This window comes from Theropithecus gelada, chromosome 16, assembly GCF_003255815.1.
Source record: "Theropithecus gelada isolate Dixy chromosome 16, Tgel_1.0, whole genome shotgun sequence".
NCBI lineage: Eukaryota > Metazoa > Chordata > Mammalia > Primates > Cercopithecidae > Theropithecus > Theropithecus gelada.
The window spans coordinates 60084979-60108358 of NC_037684.1; the positions used below are offsets into that span (position 1 = coordinate 60084979).

General features: G+C 49.7%; 1 protein-coding gene across 1 annotated transcript in view; it reads right to left on the reverse strand.

Annotated features, from left to right (window-relative positions):
* The window catches only part of ITGAE (integrin subunit alpha E), an 84418-nt gene that overhangs the window by 54231 nt on the left and 6807 nt on the right, over positions 1–23380 (reverse strand). Inside the window, exon 2 of the mRNA XM_025363008.1 lies at positions 11687–11807. Within this exon, the coding sequence (XP_025218793.1) occupies positions 11687–11807 (121 nt within the window). The remainder of the gene's footprint in view (positions 1–11686; positions 11808–23380) is intronic.

Here is a 23380-nt window from a genome sequence, read left to right on the forward strand (position 1 = left end):
TTGTAGATATAAATAAACGGTCATGAGATGTGGGGTTATCCTGGACTATCTGCATGGGCTCAGTGAAATCACAAGGGTCCTTCTATGAGGGAGGCCCGAGAAACATGGCTGCAGGGTGGCATGCGCAGGCTGCAGGGACTCAGGGGTCTGTTGAGGCAGAGAGGAGAAGCAGCGAGACTGTAGGGAAGGCTGGGAGCCTCCCAAGGAGGCCTCTCCCATCCCAGAAGCCCCCAGGGCTGTCCCGGGTGGGTTATAAAGCCCCAGTGTAATCACAAAGGTCCTTCTATGAAGCAGGCAGGAGAATCAGAGTCAGAGAAAGACGTGAAGCTTGCTGTGCTGCAGGCTTAAGGAGGAGGAGGAGGCCGTGAGCCAAGGAATGCAGGCAGCTTCTAGAAGCCAAAAAAGGCAAGAAAACAGATTCTCCCCCAGAGCTTCTAGAAGGGACCCAGCCCTGCTGACACCTTTTCAGATTTCTGACCTCCAAAACTAGAAGATAATAAACTTGCATCTGGGCTCAGTGGCTCACACCTGTCATCCCAGCACTTTGGGAGGCTGAGGCAGGCGGATCACCTGAGGTCAGGAGTTCAAGACCAGCCTGGCTAACATGGTGAAACCCCGTCTCTACTAAAAATACAAAAATTAGCTGGGTGTGGTGGTGCATGTTTGTAATCCCTGCTACTCGGGAGGCTGAGGCAGGAGAATCACTTGAACCTGGGAGGTGGAAGTTGCAGTGAGCCAAGATCACACCACTGCACTCCAGCCTGTGTAAAAGAGTGCAAAAAAAAAAAGAGATAATAAACTTGTGTTGTTGTAAGCCACTACATCTGTGGTAACTTGTTACAGCGTCAATAGGAAACAAACAGAACTTGTGGTCTTTCCTGTCAAGTCTGCTTCTTCTCATCTTCCCCGCCACAGGAAATGGCACCAGTAACCACTAAGTCCTAAAGGCGAAGCCCAGGAGGCATCCTCACTTCCGTCGTGTTTTCACTCATGCCCTACATCCAATCCACCTGCCAACCTCGTTGGTTCTTTCTCCAAATTCTTTTTCTTTCTTTCTTTCTTTTTCCTTTTTTTTTGAGACGGAGTTTCACTCTTGTCGCCCAGGCTGGAGTGCAATGGTGCAATCTCGGTTCACTGCAACCTCTGTCTCCTAGGTTCAAGCGATTCTCCTGCCTCGGCCTCCCAAAGTGCTGCGATTACAGGCACCCGCCACGATGCCCAGCTAATTTTTGTGTTTTTAGTACAGACAGGGTTTTCACCATGTTGGCCAGGCTGGTCTTGAACTCCTGACCTCAGGTGATCCACCCACCTCAGCCTCCCAAAGTGCTGGAATTACAGACGTGAGCCACCACGCCTGTAATTATTTCTAGAAAGCAGCTCTTCTCCAAATGCTCCTTCCATCATCATCCTGCCTTGTCTATGGTAATAGCCTCCTGTTATTTTGTGGGGTTTGTTTGTTTTTCAGGTAACATCTTGCTCTGTTGACCTCCCAGGCTCAGTGATCCTCCTACCTCAGCCTCACAAGTTGCTGGGCCTACAGGAGTGAGTTACTGTGCCCAGATGATTTTGTTTATTTTTCTTATAGAGATGAAGTCTCACTGTGTTGCCCAAGCTGATCCTGGGCTCAAGCACTCCCACCTTGACCTTCTAAAGTGTCAGAGAGGCCGGGCACAGTGGCTCACACCTGTAATCCCAGCACTTTGGGAGGTGAGGCGGGCGGATCACGAGGTCAGGAGATCGAGACCATCCTGGCTAACACGGTGAAACCCCGTCTCTACTAAAAATACAAAAAATTAGCTGGGCGTGGTGGCGGGCGCCTGTAGTCCCAGCTACTCGGGAGGCTGAGGCAGGAGAATGGCGTGAACCCAGGAGGCGGAGCTTGCAGTGAGCGGAGATCACGCCACTGCACTCCAGCCTGGGCCACAGAGCGAGACTCTGTCTCCAAAAAAAAAAAAAAAAAAAAAAGAAGTGTCTGAGAAAGACGTGAAGCTTGCTATGCTGCAGGCTTAGGAGGAGAAGGAGGCCATGAGCCAAGGAATGCAGGCAGCTTCTAGAAGCCAAAAAAAAGGCAAGAAAACAGATTCTCCCCCAGAGCTTCTAGAAGGGACCCAGCCCTGCTGACACCTTTTCAGACTTCTGACCTCCAAAACTACAAGAAAACTTCTATATTAATAGAAGTGAGCCACCATGCCTTACCCATTTATTTGTTTTTAATTTACTCATGTAGTTTTTTTTTTTTTTTTTATTAAAAGACAGAGTCTCCCTCTGTCACCTAAGTTGAAGTACAGTGGCGTGATCACGGCTCACTGCAGCCCCAACCTCTCAGGCTCAAACGGTCCTCCCACCTCTGTCTCCCAAGTAACTGGGACCACAGATGCGTGCCATCACACCTGGCTAATTTTCTTATGTTTTGTAGAGATGGGGTTTTGCCATGTTGCCCAGGCTAGTCTCGAACTCCTGGGCTCAGGTAATCTTCCTGCCTTGGCCTCCCAAAGTGCTGGGAGTGAGCCCTGTGAGTTACAGTGAGTTTCAGGCATGAGCCACAGCACCTGGCCCACTCATGTAGTTTACACTGTGTCCCTTCTGTCAGTGGCAGCCCCAGTTTCTGGGTGACCAGTACCAGCATTTCCTGCCTCAAGCCCTCCACCATGCTGTTCCCTCCACTGTGCTGTTCCCTCTCCAGCTTTCTGTTCCCTCCACCGCACTGTTCCTTCTCCAGCTTGCTGTTCCCTCCACCATGCTGTTCCTCCACCTGCTGTTCCCTCCACCATGCTTTTCCCTCCACTGTGCTATTCCCTCCACCGTGGCTGTTCCCTCCACCGTGCTGTTCCCTCTCCAGCTTGCTGTTCCCTCCACCGTGCTGTTCCCTCTCCACCTTGCTGTTCCCTCCACCACGCTGTTCCTTCCACCACGTTGTTCCCTCTCCAGCTTGCTGTTCCCTCCACCATGCTGTTCCCGCCACCTGCTGTTCCCTCTCCTGCTTGCTGTTACCTCCACCACTCTGTTCCCTCCACTGCGCTGTTCCCTCTCCAGCTTGCTGTTCCCTCCATTGCGCTGCTCCCTCCACCACTCAGTTCCCTCCACTGCCCTGTTCCCTCCACCATGCTGTTCCCTCTCCACCTTGCTGTTGCCTCCACCACGCTGTTCCTTCCACCATGCTGTTGCCTCTCCAGCTTGCTGTTCCCTCCACCATGCTGTTCCTGCCACCTGCTGTTCCCTCTCCTGTTTGCTGTTCCCTCCACCACACTGTTCCCTCCACTGCGCTGTTCCCTCCACCACGCTGTTCCCTCCACCATGCTGTTCCCTCCACCACGCTGTTCCCTCCACCACGCTGTTCCCTCCACCGTGCTATTCCCTCTCCAGCTTGTTGTTCCCTCCACCTGCTGTTTCCTCCACCGTGCTGTTCCCTCCACCACGCTGTTCCCTCCACCGTGCTGTTCCCTCCACCTGCTGTTTCCTGTGCCCAGAACCCTCATCTTCCCCTCTCTCCAAGGTTGGCTTATTCTCCTTCCCCAGTCTCGCCTGTCACCTCCTCATAAATGCTTTCCCAGCCAGCCCCTCCTCACAACCCAGTTACTCTGCTTCGCATCACCCTGTCTGATTTCCTTCTCAGAACCTGTCATCGTCTGATACTGCCTATTATCTGTCTTCCCCACCAGACAGTAGGCACCCCAAGGATCTTGTCTATCTTCTTCACCATGTTATTCCCAGGGCCTGTAGCAATGCCTGGCACAGAGCAGGGGCTCAGTAAGTATTTGTTGAACAACAGCCCAGGCGACAGCTGAGAGGGCTCATCTGGGGCAAGGCTGAGGGCGGAGAGCTGGGTGCAGCTGAGAGCTGCTCCTCTGTTCGGGCTCTGCAGCTGAGCCCCCAAATTAGGTCGCTTCCTTAGCAACCCTGCCTCTCTCCCCAGCCCCCACCTCAGCCCTAGACCCAGCATCTCCCTCCCTGCTCCCCCATGAAGGGTGGAGTCAAAACCGGGCTCCACCCCAGACCCCGTTTTGGTGCGGTAGGTGCAGGCCTCCAGTCTCTCCTTCTCAGTCCTCTGCCCAGGCTGTTTCCTCTGCCTGCGATGCCTCCTCCTGCAGACCAGTCATCCCAAACCCCAGCTCCTCAGGAAGTCTTCCCAAAGGAAGTGCAGCCTGATCCCCTCCAGGCCCTGCAGCAGCCCTGACTGTAGCACCCCACCCCAATCCCCACCCTTTCTTCCCACCTGGACGGCGCATTCCCAGGAGACCATCACGTACAGCTGTGCAGGCTGTGCACTGCAGATCCCAAGATTGCCATTCATGTTGCTGTCAGGCAATGACATGGCCTGGGCCGTGTGAGCTGCCCCTGCTCCCCACACCTTTTATCCCCTACTGCCAGGGGTCTGCAGGTTTGCTGAGCACATAGCTGACAAACCAAGTAAACATTGACCGACCAGCTGGGCGCGGTGGCTCACGCCTGTCATCCCAGCACTTCGGGAGTCTGAGGCGAGTGGATCACGAGGTCAGGAGATCAAGACCATCCTGGCCAACACAGTGAAACCCTGTCTCTACTAAAAATATAAAAAAAAAAATTAGCCGGGCGTGGTGGCGGGCACCTGTAGTCCCAGCCACTTGGGAGGCTGAGGCAGGAGGATGGCATGAACCCGGGAGGCGGAGCTTGCAGTGAGCTGAGATTGCGCCACTGCACTCCAGCCTGGGCGACAGAGTGAGACTCCGTCTCCAAAAAAAAAAACAAACATTGACCGACCAGCTCTGATAGACGACTGGCCATCAGCTGACAGCCACAGGGGCCCTATTACACCCTGAACTGGGTACAGCCCAGCAATCCTTGTCCATCTCCTGCTTTTATTTATTTATTATTTTTTCTTTGTTTGTTTTTTTGAGATGGAGTCTCACTCTGTCACCCAGGTTGGAGTGTAGTGGTGCGATCTCGGCTCACTGTAACCTCCGCCTCCTGGATTCAAGTGATTCTCCTGCCTGTGCCTCCCAAGTAGCTGGGATTACAGCTGCACGCCACCACACCTGGCTAATTTTTGTATTTTTATTAGAGACGGGGATTCACCATGTTGGCCAGGCCGCTCTCGAACGCCTGACCTCAGGTGATCTACCCACTTCGGCCTCCCAAAGGGCTGGGACTACAGGCATGAGCCACCATGCCTGACCTTATTTAGTATTTTGTATTTACATTTTTAATAATCTTTTTAACTTGTCACTGACTTGAAGCTCACATCTTGCCTTTACCCAGCTGTAACCTGTCCTGTTCTCAGGGTCTATTTCTTCTTATTTTTTATTTTTTATTTTTTTATTTTATTTTATTTTTTTTGAGACGGAGTCTCGCTCTGTCGCGAGTGCAGTGGCCGGATCTCAGCTCACTGCAAGCTCCGCCTCCCGGGTTCACGCCATTCTCCTGCCTCAGCCTCCCGAGTAGCTGGGACTACAGGCGCCCGCCACCTCGCCCGGCTAGTTTTTTGTATTTTTTAGTAGAAACGGGGTTTCACCGGGTTAGCCAAGATGGTCTCGATCTCCTGACCTCGTGATCCGCCCGTCTCGGCCTCCCAAAGTGCTGGGATTACAGGCTTGAGCCACCGCGCCCGGCCTATTTTTTATTTTTTTGAGACGGAGTCTCACTCTGTCACCCAAGCTGGAGTGCAATGGCGTGATCTTGGCTCACGGCAACCTCCGCCTCCTGGGTTCAAGTGATTCTCCTGCCTCAGCCTCCCAAGTAGCTGGGATTACAGGCGCCTGCCACCATGCCCAGCTAATTTTTATTATTTATTTCTTTATTGTATCTTTAGTAGAGATGGGGTTTCACTATATGTCGGCCAGGCTGGTCTCGAACTCCTGACCTCAAGTGATCTGCCGGCCTCAGCCTCCCAAAGTGCTGGGATTACAGGTGTGAGCCCCCGCCCGGCCCTGAGGGTCTATTTCCATGTCTGCTGTCTGTCCCACCCATACCTTCTGTGGCAACCAAAACCCATAATGCTGCCGGCCCTGGTCTCTTACATTTTAGGAGAGGCAATGTGAGTGAGAGGCACACGTCATTCTCAAGCAGGAGCCCAGCCCCTTCCTTTTTCTAGGGCCGAGTCGACCAGCCAGCACACTTCCCGCCCCGTGCAGCAGGCCCGTGGTCTCAGGCCCCACCATCTGCAGCAGGGACCCAGAACTGCCTCCCACCACATCCTCCTCCCCAGCACGTTCAAGCCTGGGAGCCCCTCTCTGCTTCAGCAGGTGTTCAGGGAGGTTTGCTGTTCAGGGAGCCCTGCTGGGCCCTCCCGCAGCCCCTGGCGGACTCAGAGCCCTGGGCACCACGGGCTCCAAACTCTCTCCTGCACCCTGGCCTCTACGCTTCTGAGGGAGGGGCTGTGAACGTCGGTGGGACCTGGAGCTGGGGCGTGGGGTTGCTGGGGTATTGGTGGGAGGGAACTGGGCAGGAGACGGTTACAGAAAATGCTGACTGAAACCTGCTCATGCACCGCCAACAGTTTGGAAAACTGCGGAACCAACTGCATAACTTCTGACCCAGCAACTCCACTCCTGAGCCCATATGCCCTCCCCCAACATGAGAACATTCTTTGGGATCAACTCTGAGGGGTAAAAAAAAGAAAAAGAAAAAAAAGAACATTCATCCAGCAAAAGGAGGTGCACACCAGTGCTATTCCTCACAGCCCAAGGAAACTGCCCAAATGCCAGTCATCAGTACTGTTCACACAATGGGATACCCCAGAAGCCAGAAGAAGTACCGCCTCGGGCAACATGGTGGATGAAATTCACAGGCCTCATGTGGAGGGAGAGGAGCCCGACAGCGGGGCACACACTGTATGCCTCATTGATATTAAATTCAACACCAGGCGAGACTAATCCACAGAGATGAAAGGCGGCTGGAAGTTCCTCTTGGCAGCAGATGCGTCTGGAAGGGAGTGCGGGGCTTAGAGGCGGCTTAGGCGAGGCAGCTCGCGCGCCCTGATCTGCACGCTGCTTATACAGTGCTTCACTCTGTGGACATTCACTGAGCTGCATGCTTATGAGGTGTGCATCTTTCCTTCCTTCCTTCCCTTCTTCCCCTCCCCTCCCCTTCCCTTCCTTTTTTCTTTCGACAGAGTTTCATTCTTGTTTCCCAGGCTGGAGTACAATGGTGCGGTCTTGACTCACTGCAACCTCCGCCTCCCAGGTTCAAGCGATTGTTCTGCCTCTCCCAAGTAGCTGGGATTACAGGCACCCACCACCACGCCCAGCTAATTTTTGTATTTTTAGTAGAGATGGGGTTTCACCATGTTGGACAGGCTGGTCTTGGACTCCTGACCTCAGGTGACCCGCCCGCCTCGGCCTCCCAAAGTGCTGGGATTACAGGCGTGAGCCCCCGTGCCCGGCCAGGTGTGTGTTCTTCTGTATGGTATATGTTGATAAAAATTTTACCCAAACCAAACACAATCTTGAGCTTTAATTCATCTTCCTGCCACGCAAAACTCCCTGAAAACGTCACCGCCCCTCCTGGCTTCAAACCGTCTGACTCCTCCAAACCCTCAGTGCCTGGGTGACAGGCACCGCCCACCTCTCCCAGCTGCCCCCTCTGACTCCTCCAAACCCTCAGTGCCTGGGTGACAGGCACCGCCCACCTCTGCCCGCTTCCTTTTCTGCTCTCAGCTTTAGCCGCAGGTCATTTTCTCAGTTTCCTGACCTTACGCAGCAGCCGGCCTCCAGGCTTCTGACCAAGCTGTTCTCTGTGCCTGCAATCCCCTTCCTGTTCCTTCTCATGCTAATTCCCACTCACCCTGCAAATCCTAGTAGACGCTGATGACCACACCTGCCTCCGTACTCCCCCCGTACCTCGGACGTCCCCCACCAGAGCTGTTATTTTGTGGGGTCCTTGTCTCTCTTGTCATTGTCTGGCTTGTGTTTCCCTCATGAGCCCGGGAGCTCCATGAAGGCAGTGACCATGTCTCCCTTACTCTCTTATTCCCGAAATATTGCCTGGTACTGAGTAAATGCTCCATCAATACTGAATGAATGAATGAATGAATGAATGAATGAATGAATGAATGAATTGGCCCCACCCTTAACACTTCAATCTAATGGTGACCACACTTTTTTTTTTTTGAGACGGAGTCTCGCTCTGTTGCCCAGGCTGGAGTGCAGTGGCGCGATCTCGGCTTACTGCAAGCTCCGCCTCGCGGGTTCAAGCGATTCTCCCGCCTCAGCCTCCCGAGTAGCTGCGATTACAGGCACCCGTCACCACGCCCAGATAATTTTTGTATTTTTAGTAGAGACGGGGCTTCACCGTATTGGCCAGGCTGGTCTCGAACTCCTGACCTCAAGTGATCCGCCCACCTCGGCCTCCCAAAGTGCTGGGATTACAGGCGTGAGCCACCGCGCCTGGCAATGACCAGACTTTTGACTGCACCAATGAAACGAGGATCCAGAAAGGACTCTCTAGTGATGCTGGAAACACTGAGCTCTGTTTCCCCTGCAACTCTCACAACACAAAACAGTCCAGTGACCCCAGGTGAGTGGGGCTTTCCCTCCACACCAGGCAAGCAGTCCTTTGGCAGCCAACTGCAGCTGAGGGTCCTCACTTCAACTCAATTCCAACATGCTCTATTCAGAGGTAGCATCAGACCTCACAGGTCGAGGTCTCAGTCCCACAAGACCGTCCCCTACTTCTGAGGCCAATCACAAGACCCTAGTTACTTTATCTGTGCTTGTGACCAACCAAACATATCAGGGTTCCTGTGACTCCCTTCTTGGGTTCGATTTATTTGCTAGAGTGGCTCAGAGAACTTAGAGAAGCACTTATTTACATTTACTGGTTTATGATAAAGGACATTACAGGCTGGGTGCCTTGGCTCATGTCTGTAATCTCAGCACTTTGGGAGGCAGAGGCAGGCGGATCACGAGGTCAGGAGTTCAAGACCAGCCTGGCCAACGTTGGTTAAACCCCGTCTCTACGAAAAATACAAAACTCAGCTGGGCGTGGTGGTGCGCACCTGTAATCTCAGCTACTAGGGAGGCTGAGGCAAGAGAATCGCTTGAACCCAGTGGTTGCAGTGAGCCGAGATCATGCCCCTACACTCCAGCCTGGGTGGCAGAGCCAGACTCTGCCTCAAAAAAAAAAAAAAGGATATTACAAAGGATACAGATGAGGAGATGTATAAGGCAAAGTGGGGGTGAGGGGCAAAGCTTCCATACCCTCTCCGGGGCTACCCTCCAAAAACTTCCATGTGTTCCACTACCCAGAAGCTCCCCAAACCCTGTCCTTTTGAGTGTTTATGGAGGCCTCATTACATAGGCATGATTGATGGAATCATTGGCCACTGGTGATCAACTAAACCTTCAGCCCCTCCCCCTCCCGGAAGATGGGGGTGTGCGGCTGAAAGTCCAACCCTCTGATCCTGCTGGGGTCTCTCCAGTGACCAGCCCCCCTTTTGAAGCTATCTGGGGGCTGCCGGTCACCTGTCAACTCATTAGCAAAGAAAAAGACATCTATTACTTTGGAGATTCCAAAGACTTTAGGAGTATATGCCAGAAAATGGGACCAAATATTTATTCTGAGACCAAATATATTTTTATTTGTTATACTGTAAAATATGTATTCAGTCTTGGAATACCAAATACACATTTCACAGTATCAGAGGATCCACGTCTGCCTGGCTGTCGGGGTCATGGCCCAAGTCCCAGGGCCTGTGAGGCTGCCTCAGGAGCCACCACGACCCACCCATCCTCTATCAAGCAAAGCTCCTGCCCTGCCCAGCCAGGGACCCTGAGCTCCTCACCTGGCTCTGCCCCAGTGCCTGTTTGAACCCTGGGCTCACTTGCTCCGGTATGCTGGGTATGAAGGCAACCCTTGACCACTGACCAGAAGCAAAGCAATTGGATGGGCTGGGGTGGGGTGAGGAGGTCACCATCCTAGGCTGGGCCTGCAGTGGGAGAGTATACACAGGAAAGCCCTACGACCACCCAGAAAAAAATGAGGGAGAAATCACTGCTTTGGATTGAAATCAATGACAGAGACGTAACAGCAATATGTAATACATAAACCTTGACCAGATCTGGCTTTAAAACAACACAGCTCTAGAAGTCATTTTGGGGCTGGGCACGGTGGCTCATACCTGTAATCCCAGCACTTTGGGAGGCCGAAGTGGGCAGATCATTTGAGGTCAGGAGTTCAAGACCATCCTGGCCAACATGGTGAAACCTGTTTCTACTAAAAATACAAAAAATTAGCCTGGCATGGTGGCGTGCACCTGTAGTCCCAGCTACTTAGGAGGCTGAGGCAGGAGAATCGCTTGAAACTAGGAGGCGGAGGTTGCAGTGAGCCAAGATCACGCCATTGTACTCCAGCCTGGGTGACAGAACAAGACTCTGTCTCCAATAAATAAATAAGTCATTTTAGTGACAACATGGGAAATTGAAATGAGCCTCAGATCTCATGACCCTTTATGCCAGAGCTTCTCCTAACTACAGACATACTCCTACATCAGCACATGGCCACCATCGCCATCTGAGGGAATGCATATTTTACTTACTTTTTTTTTTTGAGACAGGGTCTCGCTCTGTCACCCAGGCTGAACTGCAGTGGCACAATCGTGGTTCACTGCAGCCTCGACTCCCCTGGGCTCAGGCAATTCTCTCACTTCAGCCTCCCAAGTAGCTGGGACGGACTACAGGCTTAAGCCACCATGTCCGGCTGAATTTTTAATGTTTTTTGTAGACAGGGTCTCACTATGTTACCCAGGCTGGTCTCGAACTCCTGGGCTCATGTGATCCACCCGCCTTGGCCTCCCAAAGCGCTAGGATTACAGGTGAGCCACTGCACCTGCCAACCTTTGTATATTAAACTCTACAACTTGCCTTTTTCAACTCACAGTATGTTTCCAGATGGATCCAGGTAAACAACCATTGCACTGGCTTCATTCAGGGGGTCTGCTTTTAGTACAGCATTGTATGAGTTATATCAGTATTTTTCCCATTTTCCTAATGACGAATATTGTCAGTCTTCCATGATTCCAAACTATCCTACCACAAACATTTTTTGTTTGTTTGTTTTTCTTTTTCTGAGACAGAGTTCTCGCACTGTCACCCAGGCTGGAATGCAATGGCACGATCTCGGCTCACTGCAGTCTCCACCTCCTGGGTTCAAGCAATTCTCCTGCCTCAGCCTCCCAAGAATCTGGGATTACAGGCGCCCGCCACCACTCCCAGCTATTTTTTTTTTTTTAGTGGAGACAGGGTTTCGCTAGGTTGGCCAGCCTGGTCTCGAGCTCCTGACCTCAGGTGATCCACCGGCCTCAGTCTCCCAAAGTGTTGGGATTACAGGCGTGAGCCACGGTGCCAGGCCCAGTTTTTTCTTTGTTATTTTTTGTTTCCAAATGTTCTATACTGAACATGTGTTACTTCCATAAGGAACAAAAGAGCCTTAATATGCATTATTTTAAAATTGTCTTTAAGTCCACCCTCCCTCTAGGCAATGGAACAGGGAGAGGCCCAGTGAGGCGCGGGGCTGGGGTTCCGTGGACCCCACAGACTAGACGGATGCCTACAGCCTCTCTCACGCCTTCTCTCTTTCTCCTGCATGCCCTTCTGAGAGAGAAAGTTCCTCTCCTGACTGTGGGGTGGGGTGCCATGGCCATCCCTGGGGCCCATCTCAGGTTCCCCGGAAGCCCCCTCAGTCTGAAGGCTTCCTGCCCACCGGCCCTACTCACCAGGTCTGGTTGGTGCCAGGGTCTTGGTGCAGAAGGGAGCTGAGCACGAAAGGGGCACCTCCCTTGGGCGTGAGCCAGGGCCGGGCCACATCCACATTGAAGGCTGCCAGCGGGGCCAGGCCTGGGGGGAAAAGAGGAGCGTCTAATGAAAGAGGCCTTTTACTCCCATGATTCCAGCAAATCCTGTGGCGTCTTTAACCCTGTTTTACAGCTGAGAAAAGTGAGACTCCCCAAGGATCTTTGTGTGTGAGAGAGAAAGACTAGACGCAGGTGTATCTGACCCAGAGCCTCTGATTCTCCTACTAAACTAAGCTGTACCAGTACCCGAGCCCCCGTCCTCCAAGAAGCCACGCCTAGCTCTCCCCAAAGAAGCACTTCCCACCTCCTCACGCCTCTTACTGTCATCTCCGCACCTGACAAGCTGAACGTACTCAAATTACCGCATCTTGTACCGAAGTGACAGCAGACTGTGAGCCCCAGGAAGAGGGCCTGCGTATGTTCTATGTACCCCCTTCAAGCGACCCAAGAGACAACATGTGTCCCCAAAACTGCCTGCGCAAGAATGTTTTATTCAGAAGAGCCCCAAACTGCAAAGAACCCGAATGTCCATCAACAGGAGAATATGGAAAAACCCACTGTGGTGTATTCCTACGATAGGATCCTACTCAGGAGTAAAGAGGAATGAACAACAGATACAGCAGTGTGATGAATCTCAAAAATCATTATGCTGGCCGGGCGCCAGTGGCTCACGCCTGTAATCCCAGCACTTTGGGAGGCCGAGGCAGCTGGATCGCTTGAGGTCAGGAGTTCGAGACCAGCCTGGCCAACATGGTGAAACCCCGTCTCTACTAAAAACGCAAAAATTAGCTGGGCGTGGTAGTACGTGCCTGTAATCCCAGCTACGTGGGAGGCTGAGGCAGGAGAATTGCTTAAACCTGGGAGGTGGAGGTTGCAATGAGCCGAGATTGCACCACTGCACTCCAGCCTGAGCAACAGAACGAGACTCCATCTCAAAACAACAACAAAAATCATTATGCTGAGTGGCAGAAGGCCTTACATCGTTCTTCTTTCTTCTCATTTATTTGTTTTTTTTTTTAATTTATTTACAGCAGAATAGGCTCACGAATTCTATTTTATTCAATGGTTATAATCTGTTATCACCATATTGGTTCTTAAATTGTCCCTTATTTGGCCTTTCCATGAAGGAATAATTGGTATTGGATTAATTATTTCACCATAAACAACTAGAACACTAGACAAAACGGATAAAACGTTTTCAGACATTTGACAACAGGCAGCGCAGGGCAGTGATCTCTAGAAAACACGAACAAATAACACGAGCCCTGTCATTACCCTCAGCTTTCTTTCTGGAGGAATTTTATGACCTTGATGCAGGGAAAGGGAATTCAAGCAGAGCACAGCAGATTTGTTGAGCGAAGGCAACAAAAATCATATTGTATAACTCCATTTATATGAGGTTCCAGAACCAGCAAAACTAAATCTATAGTAAAAAGAAAAAAAATGCCTAAGAAGATGAGACTAACTGGGAAGGGACTAGAAGGAACTTTCTGGAATGATGAAAATATTCTGTATCTTGATGGGTGTTTGAATTACGAAGGTGTGCATGTGTTAAAGCACATTCAATGAATGGTCCACTTAGAATTTGTGCATGTCACTGTATGTAAATATTACCTTACAAAAGAAATGCAGACACATTTTGTTGATATGTATGCTGAAATGTTTAGAGTTGAATTATACGTAAGTCAGCAATTTATTTTTATTTAGTTCTTTTTTTTGAGATGGGGTCTCGCTCTGTCTCCCAGGCTGGAGTGCAGTGGTGCAATCTTGGCTCACTACAACTTCTGTGTCCCAGGTTCAAGCGATTCTTCTGTCTCAGCCTCCCACGTAGCTGAGATTACAGGTGCCTGCCAACACGCCCAGCTAATTTTTGTATTTTTAGTAGAGACAAGGTTTCACCATGTTGGCCAGGCTGGTCTCGAACTCCTGACCTCAAGTGATCCACCTGCCTTGGGCTTCCAAAGTGCTGGGATTACAGGTGTAAGCCGCCACATCCAGCCTGCAATTTACTTTAAAATGCATCAAAATATAAGATGGCTTGCTGGATGGGTAGATAGATATATGTGATAAAACAAATATACAAAAGTGTTAATGATTGTCAAATTTAAGTGTGGTGATGCAGTTGTCCACTGTATAATTTTTCAACTTTTCTATGTATTTGAAATTTTTCATTTAACATTTTTTGGGGAAAAATAGGTATTGAAAGATTACCTCCCAAAGAGGTTTTGCCAAGTCATACTCCAACCACAGCATGGGAGAAGGTTTGTCTCCCCACAGTGTTGCCTGGACTGACTGTGAAGACATTTTCATCCTTATTTTAAGATTATCTCACCATCTTGTTCCAAAATTATTTTTTACTTTTTTTTTTTTTCTTTTTGAGATGGAGTTTCACTCTTGTTGCCCAGGCTGGAGTGCAATGACACGATCTCAGCTCACCACAACCTCTGCCTCTCAGTTTCAAGCGATTATTCTGCCCCAGCCTACCGAGTAGCTGGGATTACAGGCATGCGCCACCATGCCTGGCTAATTTTTGTATTTTTAGTAGGGATGAGGTTTCACCATGTTGGTCAGGCTGGTCTCAAACTCCCAATCTCAGGTGATCCGCCCGCCTTGGCCTCTCAAAGTGCTGGAATTACAGGCATGAGCCACCACGCCCGGCCAATTTTTGTATTTTCAGTAGAGACGGAGTTTCTCCATTTTGGTTAGGCTGGTCTCGAACTCCCGACTTCAGATGATCCGCCCCCCCACCTTGGCCTCCCAAATATTTTTTACTTTTTATTTTATTAAGACAAGATCTCACTCTTTTGCCCAGGCTGGAGTGCAGTAGCGCGATCTTAGCTCACTGCCACCTTCGCCTCCCAGGATCAAGCGAGTCTCCTGCCTCAGCCTCCCAAGTAGCCAGGATTACAGGTGCGCACCACCACGCCCAGCTAATTTTTGTATTCTCAATAGAGACAGGTTTTCACCGTGTTGGCCAGGCTGGTCTCGAACTCCTGACCTCAGGTGATTCAGCCTCTCAAAGTGCTGGGATTACAGGTGTGAGCCACTGCTCCCATCTCTAATATATATTTACATGGGAAAAAAGCAAGATGAAGTCCCGTTTACAGACTTACCTGTTCAAGTACTGTTCAATTAACGACTTTCGCCATAAACACTCTTAAAAAGCTATACAACTTCTCGGCAACACTCCTTTTTTTGGTTGAGTGACTTTTTCATCTCTAAATACACTGGGTAAACATGATATAAGGAATGACATTTGACATTACACTCTCACATGAAGACACACTCACTGATTTACTTACTATGCAACAGTTTCTAGTCTAACACCACCATATGGAACAAATCTGCATTGCATGTCATGTTTGGATAAATCCCAAATGCCTGCTTTTGCTTATGTACGCCGATTGCAAGGGCTGAAGCTTCTATGATTCTGAAGTGGGATGAGCGCACAGGCTATTTCCATGTGTTTGGAAGTGCTTTGGGGTTCAGTATTTATTTTGCCCTCAAGGTGTTTCTCTGTGACTTTTGCTATGACTTCATTTTTTATTTTTATTTTTTGAGATGGAGTCTCACTCTGTCGCCCAGGCTGGAGTGCAGTAGCGTGATCTTGGCTCACGGGTTCGAGCGATTCTCCTGCCTCAGTCTCCGGAGTAGGTGGGATTACAGGCGCACGCCACCATGCCCGGCTAATTTTTTGTATTATTAGTAGAGACGAGGTTTCACCATGTTGGCCAGGCTGGTCTCGTACTCGTCCTGACCTCAAGTGACCCGCCCACATTAGCCTCCCAAAGTGCTGGGATTACAGGTGTGAGCCACCACACCTAGCCCCCACTGTCAAATCTTGTCTTCTTCTTTTAATAAGGCCAATAAACCTTCATTACAATAAATTGTATACGGAAACTGTATTTTTATATTCAAAGTATTGTTTTTATTCATCTAAACTTGTTTTATTGGTCAATGAATACATTTTCCTAACAGTAAAAATCATCTGAGTATCTTCGGTTGGGTGGAATGCATCACAATTTTTTTAATGAAATCGATGCAAATATTTTTTCCAGTTAATGTTGTTTACTTAGCAGTAGAGGTTTCAGAAAGAAAGTAAAATCATTACATGAAGGACAAGTATATAAACGACACTAGCTTCTGTATAAGGAAGGGAAGGAAATACATGCACACAAATATGTTGTTTTTAATTCACTAGGAAGATGTGACAATTTTAAATCTGTATGCATCCAGTAACATTTCAAAATATAAAAGCAAAAATTGAATTAAAAGGAAAAATACAAAACACTACAATGAAAGTGGGAGACTTCACTTCAACAATCCTTTTATGTTAACTACAAAAGCAGAGCAAAAACTGGGCAGGATATAGAAGACAGGAACAACACAGACCAAAAACCGAGCAAGGATACAGAAGACAGGAACAACACAATTAGCAAACTTGACCTGACAAACAGAACGCTGTACCCAACAATGGAAAAATAAACATTTTTTTCTTTTTTTTCTTTCCTTTTTTGTTTTGTTTTGTTTTGTTTTTTGTTTTGAGACGGAGTCTCACTCTGTCACCCAGGCTGGAGTGCAGTGGCGCAATCTTGGCTCACTGCAACCTCCGCCTTCCAGTTTCAAGCGATTCTTCTGCCTCAGCCTCTCGAGAACCTGGGACTACAGGCGCACACCACCATGCCCGCCTAATTTTTCTATTTTTAGTAGAGACGGGGTTTCACCATGTTGGCCAGGATGGTCTCAATCTCTTGACCTTGTGATCCACCTGCCTCGGCTTCCCAAAGTGCTGGGATTACAGGTGTGAGCCACTGTGCCCGGCCCTCAGAAACATTATTTTCAAGTACATTATTTTCAAGTACATTTACCAAAATTGACCATATGCTAGGTCACAAAGCCTCAATAAATATCAATGAACTGAAATAACTCAGAATATGTTCTCTGACTATACTGGAATTTAAACCAATAACAAAAAGAAAACTAGAGACCCGGCACAGTGGCTTGCGCCTGTAATCCTAGCACTTTGGGAGACTGAGGCAGGCAGATTGCTTAAGCTCAGGAGTTTGAGACCAGCCTGGGCAATACAGTGAGACTCCGTTTCTACAAAAAAATAAACAAATTAGCTGCCCACAGTGGCGTCTGCCTGTGGTCCTGACTACTTGGGAGGCCGAGGTGGGAGAATCACTTGAGCTCAGGAAGTTGATGCTGCTTTGTCAGTCAGGCTGGAGTGCTGTGGTGCGATCAAGACTCACGCAGCCTCAACTTCCTGGGCTCAAGCAATTCTCCCGCCTCAGCCTCCCCAGTAGCTGGGATTGCAGGCATGTGCCACCACACCCAGCTAATTTTTGTATTTTTAGCAGAGATGGAGTTCGCCCTGTTGGTCAGGCTGGTCTTGAACTCCTGATCTCAAGTAATCCTCCTCCCTCGGCCTCCCAAAGTGCTGAGATTACAGGCGTGAGCCACCGCGCTCAGTATTCAATTTAGTTTTCATTTGTTCATCTGGCCTTTATAAAAATGGCTAGAAAAATTTCTTTTTTTATGGATAAATTATTACTAATAAATGTAGGAAGAATAATAGAACCGAACTATTTGGTGAGTCCTAATGAAACACAATAATTCAGGCCAGGATCATCAATAGGTAAAACTACTAAATGAGAGTCTGATAGACTAACTTTACAATTAGGCTGACACCACTGGAGCCCACTACTCCATCTTCACATCCCCAGGAGTGGGGCTCCCAGGTGTAAGTCCTTCTCGGTGTGACACCCTAGGAAGGATCTAAGGGCCCAAGACTCTGCATTTCCAACAAGCTTGTAAGGGATGCCCACACTGCTGGTCTTCAGACCACATTCTGAGTACTAAGGCTTTAAAATACTTCAGTGAAGAAAAGAAAAAGAAGGGCCAGGCGCGGTGGCTCACGCCTGTAATCCCAGCACTTTGGGAGGCTGAGGTGGGCGGATCACCTGAAGTCAGGAGTTCAAGACCAGCCTGGCCAACACGGTGAAACTCCATCTCTACTAAAAATACAAATATTAGCCGGGCATGGTGGCAGTTGCCTGTAATCCCAGCTGCGTGGGCAGGAGAATCGCTTGAACCCAGGAGGTGGAGGTTGCAGTGAGCCGAGATCGCACCATTGCACTCCAGCCAGGGTGACAGAGCGAGACTCTGTCTCAGACAAACACACATACACACACACACATAAAAGAAAAAGAAGTTAAATAACTGTAGGAAGTGGGGCAAAATTCTCACGATTGCTTAGTGTATGATCGCCAGAAAACTGAAACCTGATGTTAAACGTCCAGTTTCTAGGCAATTTGGGGAATAAAAAGACAAATCCCGCCGGGCGCGGTGGCTCAAGCCTGTAATCCCAGCACTTTGGGAGGCCGAGACAGGTGGATCACGAGGTCAGGAGATCGAGACCATCCTGGCTAACACAGTGAAACCCCGTCTCTATTAAAAATACAAAAAACTAGCCGGGCGCAGTGGCGGGCGCCTGTAGTCCCAGCTATTCGGGAGGCTGAGGCAGGAGAATGGCGTGAACCCAGGAGGCGGAGCTTGCAGTGAGCTGAGATCCGGCCACTGCACTCCAACCCGGGCGACAGAGCGAGACTCCGTCTCAAAAAAAAAAAAAAAAAAAGACAAATCCCACCAAGAGGAAGCAAACACACGAGTCCCGAATGTAGATGTTCTGCAACACCTGTGACCAAACTCTGCACTAAATCAAAGACATGAAAGCAGAAAATGGGAATGGGAGTGCACTCTAGACAGAAAGAGCCACAGCAACCACATGTAATGTATGGACCTTGTTTGGATCTTGCTTTGAACAAACCAACCGTTAAAAAGACATTTTGAGGCCAGGCGCGGTGGCTCACGCCTGTAATCCCAGCACTTCGGGAGGCGGAGGCGGGCGGATCACCTGAGATCAGGAGTTAAGGACCAGCCTGACTAACACGGTGAAACCCTGACTCTACTAAAAATACAAAAATTAGCCAGGCATCTTGGCGCACACTTGTAGTCCCAGCTACTTGGGAGGCTGAGGCAGGAGGCTGAGGCAGGAGAATCACTTGAACCTGGGTGGTCGAGGTTGCAGTGAGCTGAGATGGTGCCACTGCACTCCAGCCTGGGATACTGAGTGAGACTCTATCTTAAAAAAAAAAAGACATTTTGAGACAGTGAGATTTGTATATGAACTAAGTATTTGGAATTAGATGATACTAAAGAATTATCATTAATTTAGTTAGGTGGTAAGAACATTGTGGCTATTTAAGAAAATGTCCATGTTCTTTATTTTTATTTTTGAGATGGAGTCTTACTCTGTCACCCAGGCTGGAGTACGGTGGTATGATCTGGGCTCACTGCAACCTCTATTTCCTGGGTTCAAGTGATTCTCCTGCCTCAGCCTCCTGAGTAGCTGGGATTACAGGGGTGCACCACCATGCCCAGCTAATTTTTGTATTTTTAGTAGAGACGGGGTTTCGCCATGTTGGCCAGGCTGGTCTTGAACTCCTGACCTCAGGTGATCCGCCTGCCTCGGCCTCCCAAAGTGCTGGGATTACAGGCCTGAGCCACTGCGCCTGGCCCCTCATGTTCTTTAGAAATGATAATGTCCATGTTTTTTGGGAGTGAAATGACACGATGTTTGGGGTTTGGTTTAAAATCATGTTTCTGAAGCATTAACATGCAAATGCATCATCGGAGATCTTGGTAAAATGCAGATTCTGACTCAGCAGGTAATGAATCAGAGTGGGGCCGAAAGTCTGTTCCAACAAGCTCCCAGATGATGCCAACACTGCTGGTCCTCAGATCACGTTCTGAGCAGCCACGCTTTAAATACTTTGACAACGAAAATGAAAAAGGGAACACAAAATAAATTCACGCTGTGTGGCCGGATCTTGATCATTGTGTCATCCGCTTGATGGACATATTGGCTTTACTATAGTTATCTTGTTTACCTGTGTACATGCTTAAGATTTTATTATCCAAAAATTCCAGACTTGAGGAGGAGCCTGGGGAGAGGACTCTGAGGCCAGGCCCTGCATCTCTCATCTCTCCATTTCCAGGCCATTTCCCTGAGTCTGGCACAAAGGGGATATCTATATTTAATTTAATTTTATTTATGGATTTATTCTTTGAGATGGAGTCTGGCCCTGTTGCCCAGGCTGGAGTGTAGTGGTGCGTTCTCGGCTCACTGCAGCCTCTGCCTCCCAGGTTCAAGCAATTCTCCTGCCTTGGCCTCCCGAGTAGCTGGCATCACAGGTGTGCGCCACCATGCCTGGCAAATTTTTGTATTTCTAGTAGAGTTGGGGTTTCACCATGTTGGCCAGGCTGGTTTCAAACTCTTGACTTCAGGTGATCCACCACCTTGGCCTCCCAAAGTGCTCGGCTTACAGGTGTGAGTCCCCATGCCTGTAATCTATATTTTATTCCTTTTTTTTAATACCTCTCCTTGCCTGGAATGATTTGTGGTGATTCATAAAAATACATAATACAGGTAAGATAAACACTTGCTTAAAATAATGGGGCAGGGCCGGGCGCGGTGGCTCAAGCCTGTAATCCCTGCACTTTGGGAGGCCGAGACGGGCGGATCACGAGGTCAGGAGATCGAGACCATCTTGGCTAACATGGTGAAACCCCGTCTCTACTAAAAAAATACAAAAAACTAGCCGGGCGCGGTGGCGGGCGCCTGTAGTTCCGGCTACTCGGGAGGCTGAGGCAGGAGAATGGCGTGAACCCGGGAGGCGGAGCTTGCAGTGAGCCGAGATCCGGCCACTGCACTCCAGCCTGGGCGACAGAGCGAGACACCATACCAAAAAAAAAAAAAAAAAAAAAAAATAATGGGGCAGGCAGAAAAGGACAGAAGGAAAATGATAGTTTAAAAAAAGAGGGGGATACAATAAACCAGGAAGGAGGCCAACAGCTAACATGTAGATCAAGCAGTGCCAGCACTTTCTTTTCTTTTTTTTTTTCTTTTTTTGAGACACAGTCTCGCTCTGTCGCCCAGGCTGGAGTGCAGTGGCATAATCTTGGCTCACTGCAACCTCTGCCTCCCGGGTTCAAGCAATTCTCCTGCCTCAGCCTCCCGAGTGACTGGGACTATAGGCACTCGCACCACGCCCGGCTCATTTTTGTATTTTTAGTAGAGATGGGGTTTCACCATATTGGCCAGGCTGGTCTCGAACTCCTGACCTTGTGATCCGTCTGCCTCAGCCTCCCAAAGTGCTGGGATTACAGGCGTGAGCCACCACGCCCGGCCCAGTGCCAGCACTTTCTACCCTGTTCCCCACTCTTGGCTTTGAACACAGCGCTGGCTCACAGCAGAGTTCCTAAAATCCTTTGGCTTAATAAAATCATTTGTTGATTCAATGCATACAGGAATGAATGAAGCTTTCTTGAAGGTGATATCAACATGAAAAAGATCAGTCAACGCCACGCAGTGTCCACAAAATCCAAAAAACACAACACTGCCAGGCAAAGCCAACCAGTCCTGTTATTTAAACCACAAAAAAACTGTCCCTAAGGGTCCTCCATGAGAACACAATGAACAAACTCTGCACCCCAGCTTTTCCAGAGCTGTGACTTGTGTCCTCCCTGCCACTGCCCCAAAAGTAGAAAACACAGGAAATATACCCAGACCTGACGTTCTTGTTTGGGGGTCATGGATACCTTTGAGAATCTTCCCTTTTTTCTTTTTTCTATTTTTTTTTTTTTTTAAGACAGAGTCTCACTCTGTCACCCAGGCTAGAGTGCAATGGCACAATTTTCAGATCACTGCAACCTCTGCCTGCCGGGTTCAAGCGATTCTCCTGCCTCAACCTCCTGAGTAGCTGGGACCACAGGTGCCCACCACCACGCCCGGCTAATTTTTTGTAATTTTTTGTATTTTTTGTATTTTTAGTAGAGATGGGGTTTCGCCATGTTGGCCAGGATGGTCTCGATCTCTTGACCTCGTGATCCGCCCACCTTGGCCTCCCAAAGTGCTGGGATTACAGGTGTGAGCCACCGCGCCCTGCCTTTTTTTCTTCGTTTCGAGTTGGAGTCTCACTCTGTCACCCAGGCTGGACTGCAATGGCGTGATCTTGGCTCACTGCAACCCCCGCCTCCCCAGTTTAAGTGATTCTCCTGTCTCAGTCTCCGGAGTAGCTGGGACTACAGGCACATGCCAGCATGCCTGGCTAATTTTCATATTTTTAGTAGAGACGGGGTTTCACCATGTTAGCCGGGATGGTCTCAATCTCCTGACCTCGTGATCCGCCCACCTCGACCTCCCAAAGTGCTGGGATTACAGGTGTGAGCCACCGTGCCCGGCCCCCTTTGAGAATTTGATGGAAGCATTGGAGCCCTTCCTGATCCCCTGAGTGCACATGTGTCCAGAGTCCTCCCCTTGCCTGAAGTGCTCTGCCCTCAGCCTGTCTCCTGGCTTCCTCTTCATCCTAATTTTTTTTTTTTTTTTTTGAGACGGAGTCTCGCTCTGTCGCCCAGGCTGGAGTGCTGTGGCCGGATCTCAGCTCACTGCAAGCTCCGCCTCCCGGGTTTACGACATTCTCCTGCCTCAGCCTCCTGAGTAGCTGGGATTACAGGCGCCCGCCACCTCGCCCGGCTAGGTTTTTGGTATTTTTTAGTAGAGACGGGGTTTCACCGGGTTAGCCAGGATGGTCTCGATCTCCTGACCTTGTGATCCACCCGTCTCGGCCTCCCAAAGTGCTGGGATTACAGGCTTGAGCCACCGCGCCCAGCCAATTTTTTTTTTTTTTCTTTTGAGATGGAGTCTTACTCTTGTCACCCAGGCCAGAGTGCAATGGCATGATCTCAGCTCACTGCAACCTCCACCTCCCGGGTTCAAGCGATTCTCCTGCCTGAGCCTCCAGAGTAGCTGGGATTACAGGAACCTGCCACCACACCCGACTAATTTTTGTATTTTTAGTAGAGATGGGGTTTTGCCATGTTGGTCAGGCTGGTCTCGAACTCCTGACCTTGCAATCCACCCGCCTTGGCCTCCTAAAGTGCTGGAATTACAGCCGTGAGCCACCGCGCCCAGCCTCTAATTTTTTTAAAATTTTTTTTGTACAGATGGGGGTCTTGTTATGTTGCCCAGGCTGGACTCAAATTCCTGGGCTCAAGTAATCCTCCAGTCTTGGCCTCCCAAAGTGCTGGGATTGCAGGAGTGAGCCACTGGGCTTGGCCTTGTTTCCCTATTGCCAGTGACTGCCCCCCGCCACCAGTGAGTACCATGAGGGCACACACTGCATCTGCCTTGATTGCCACATTATCTCAGGACCTGGCATGGTGGCCCACACTCGGTAGGTGCTGGGAGAGTGGCCGCTTGCAGCCTACACAGACTCTCAAAGGTTCCAGATCAAGACCCCCAGGCAGGGAAGAAGTTTGTACTGTTCCCGCTGCTCCCTCACGAATCCAGAGCTGAGATAAGGGATGCCCAGTAGGGAGTTTGGGCTCCGGCCCCAGGGCCCACGTCACGTTGAGCCCTGTGCTTCCTGGTCCGCCAGGCTGGGGAAAAAACAGGAGGTCAGCAAACTGCCTAGAGGAGAATTAAAAAGTGCGAGCTGCCAACATGTTACGAAGGGTGAGTGTGGGGCCTTCGTCCCCCCACTTCACTGTCGG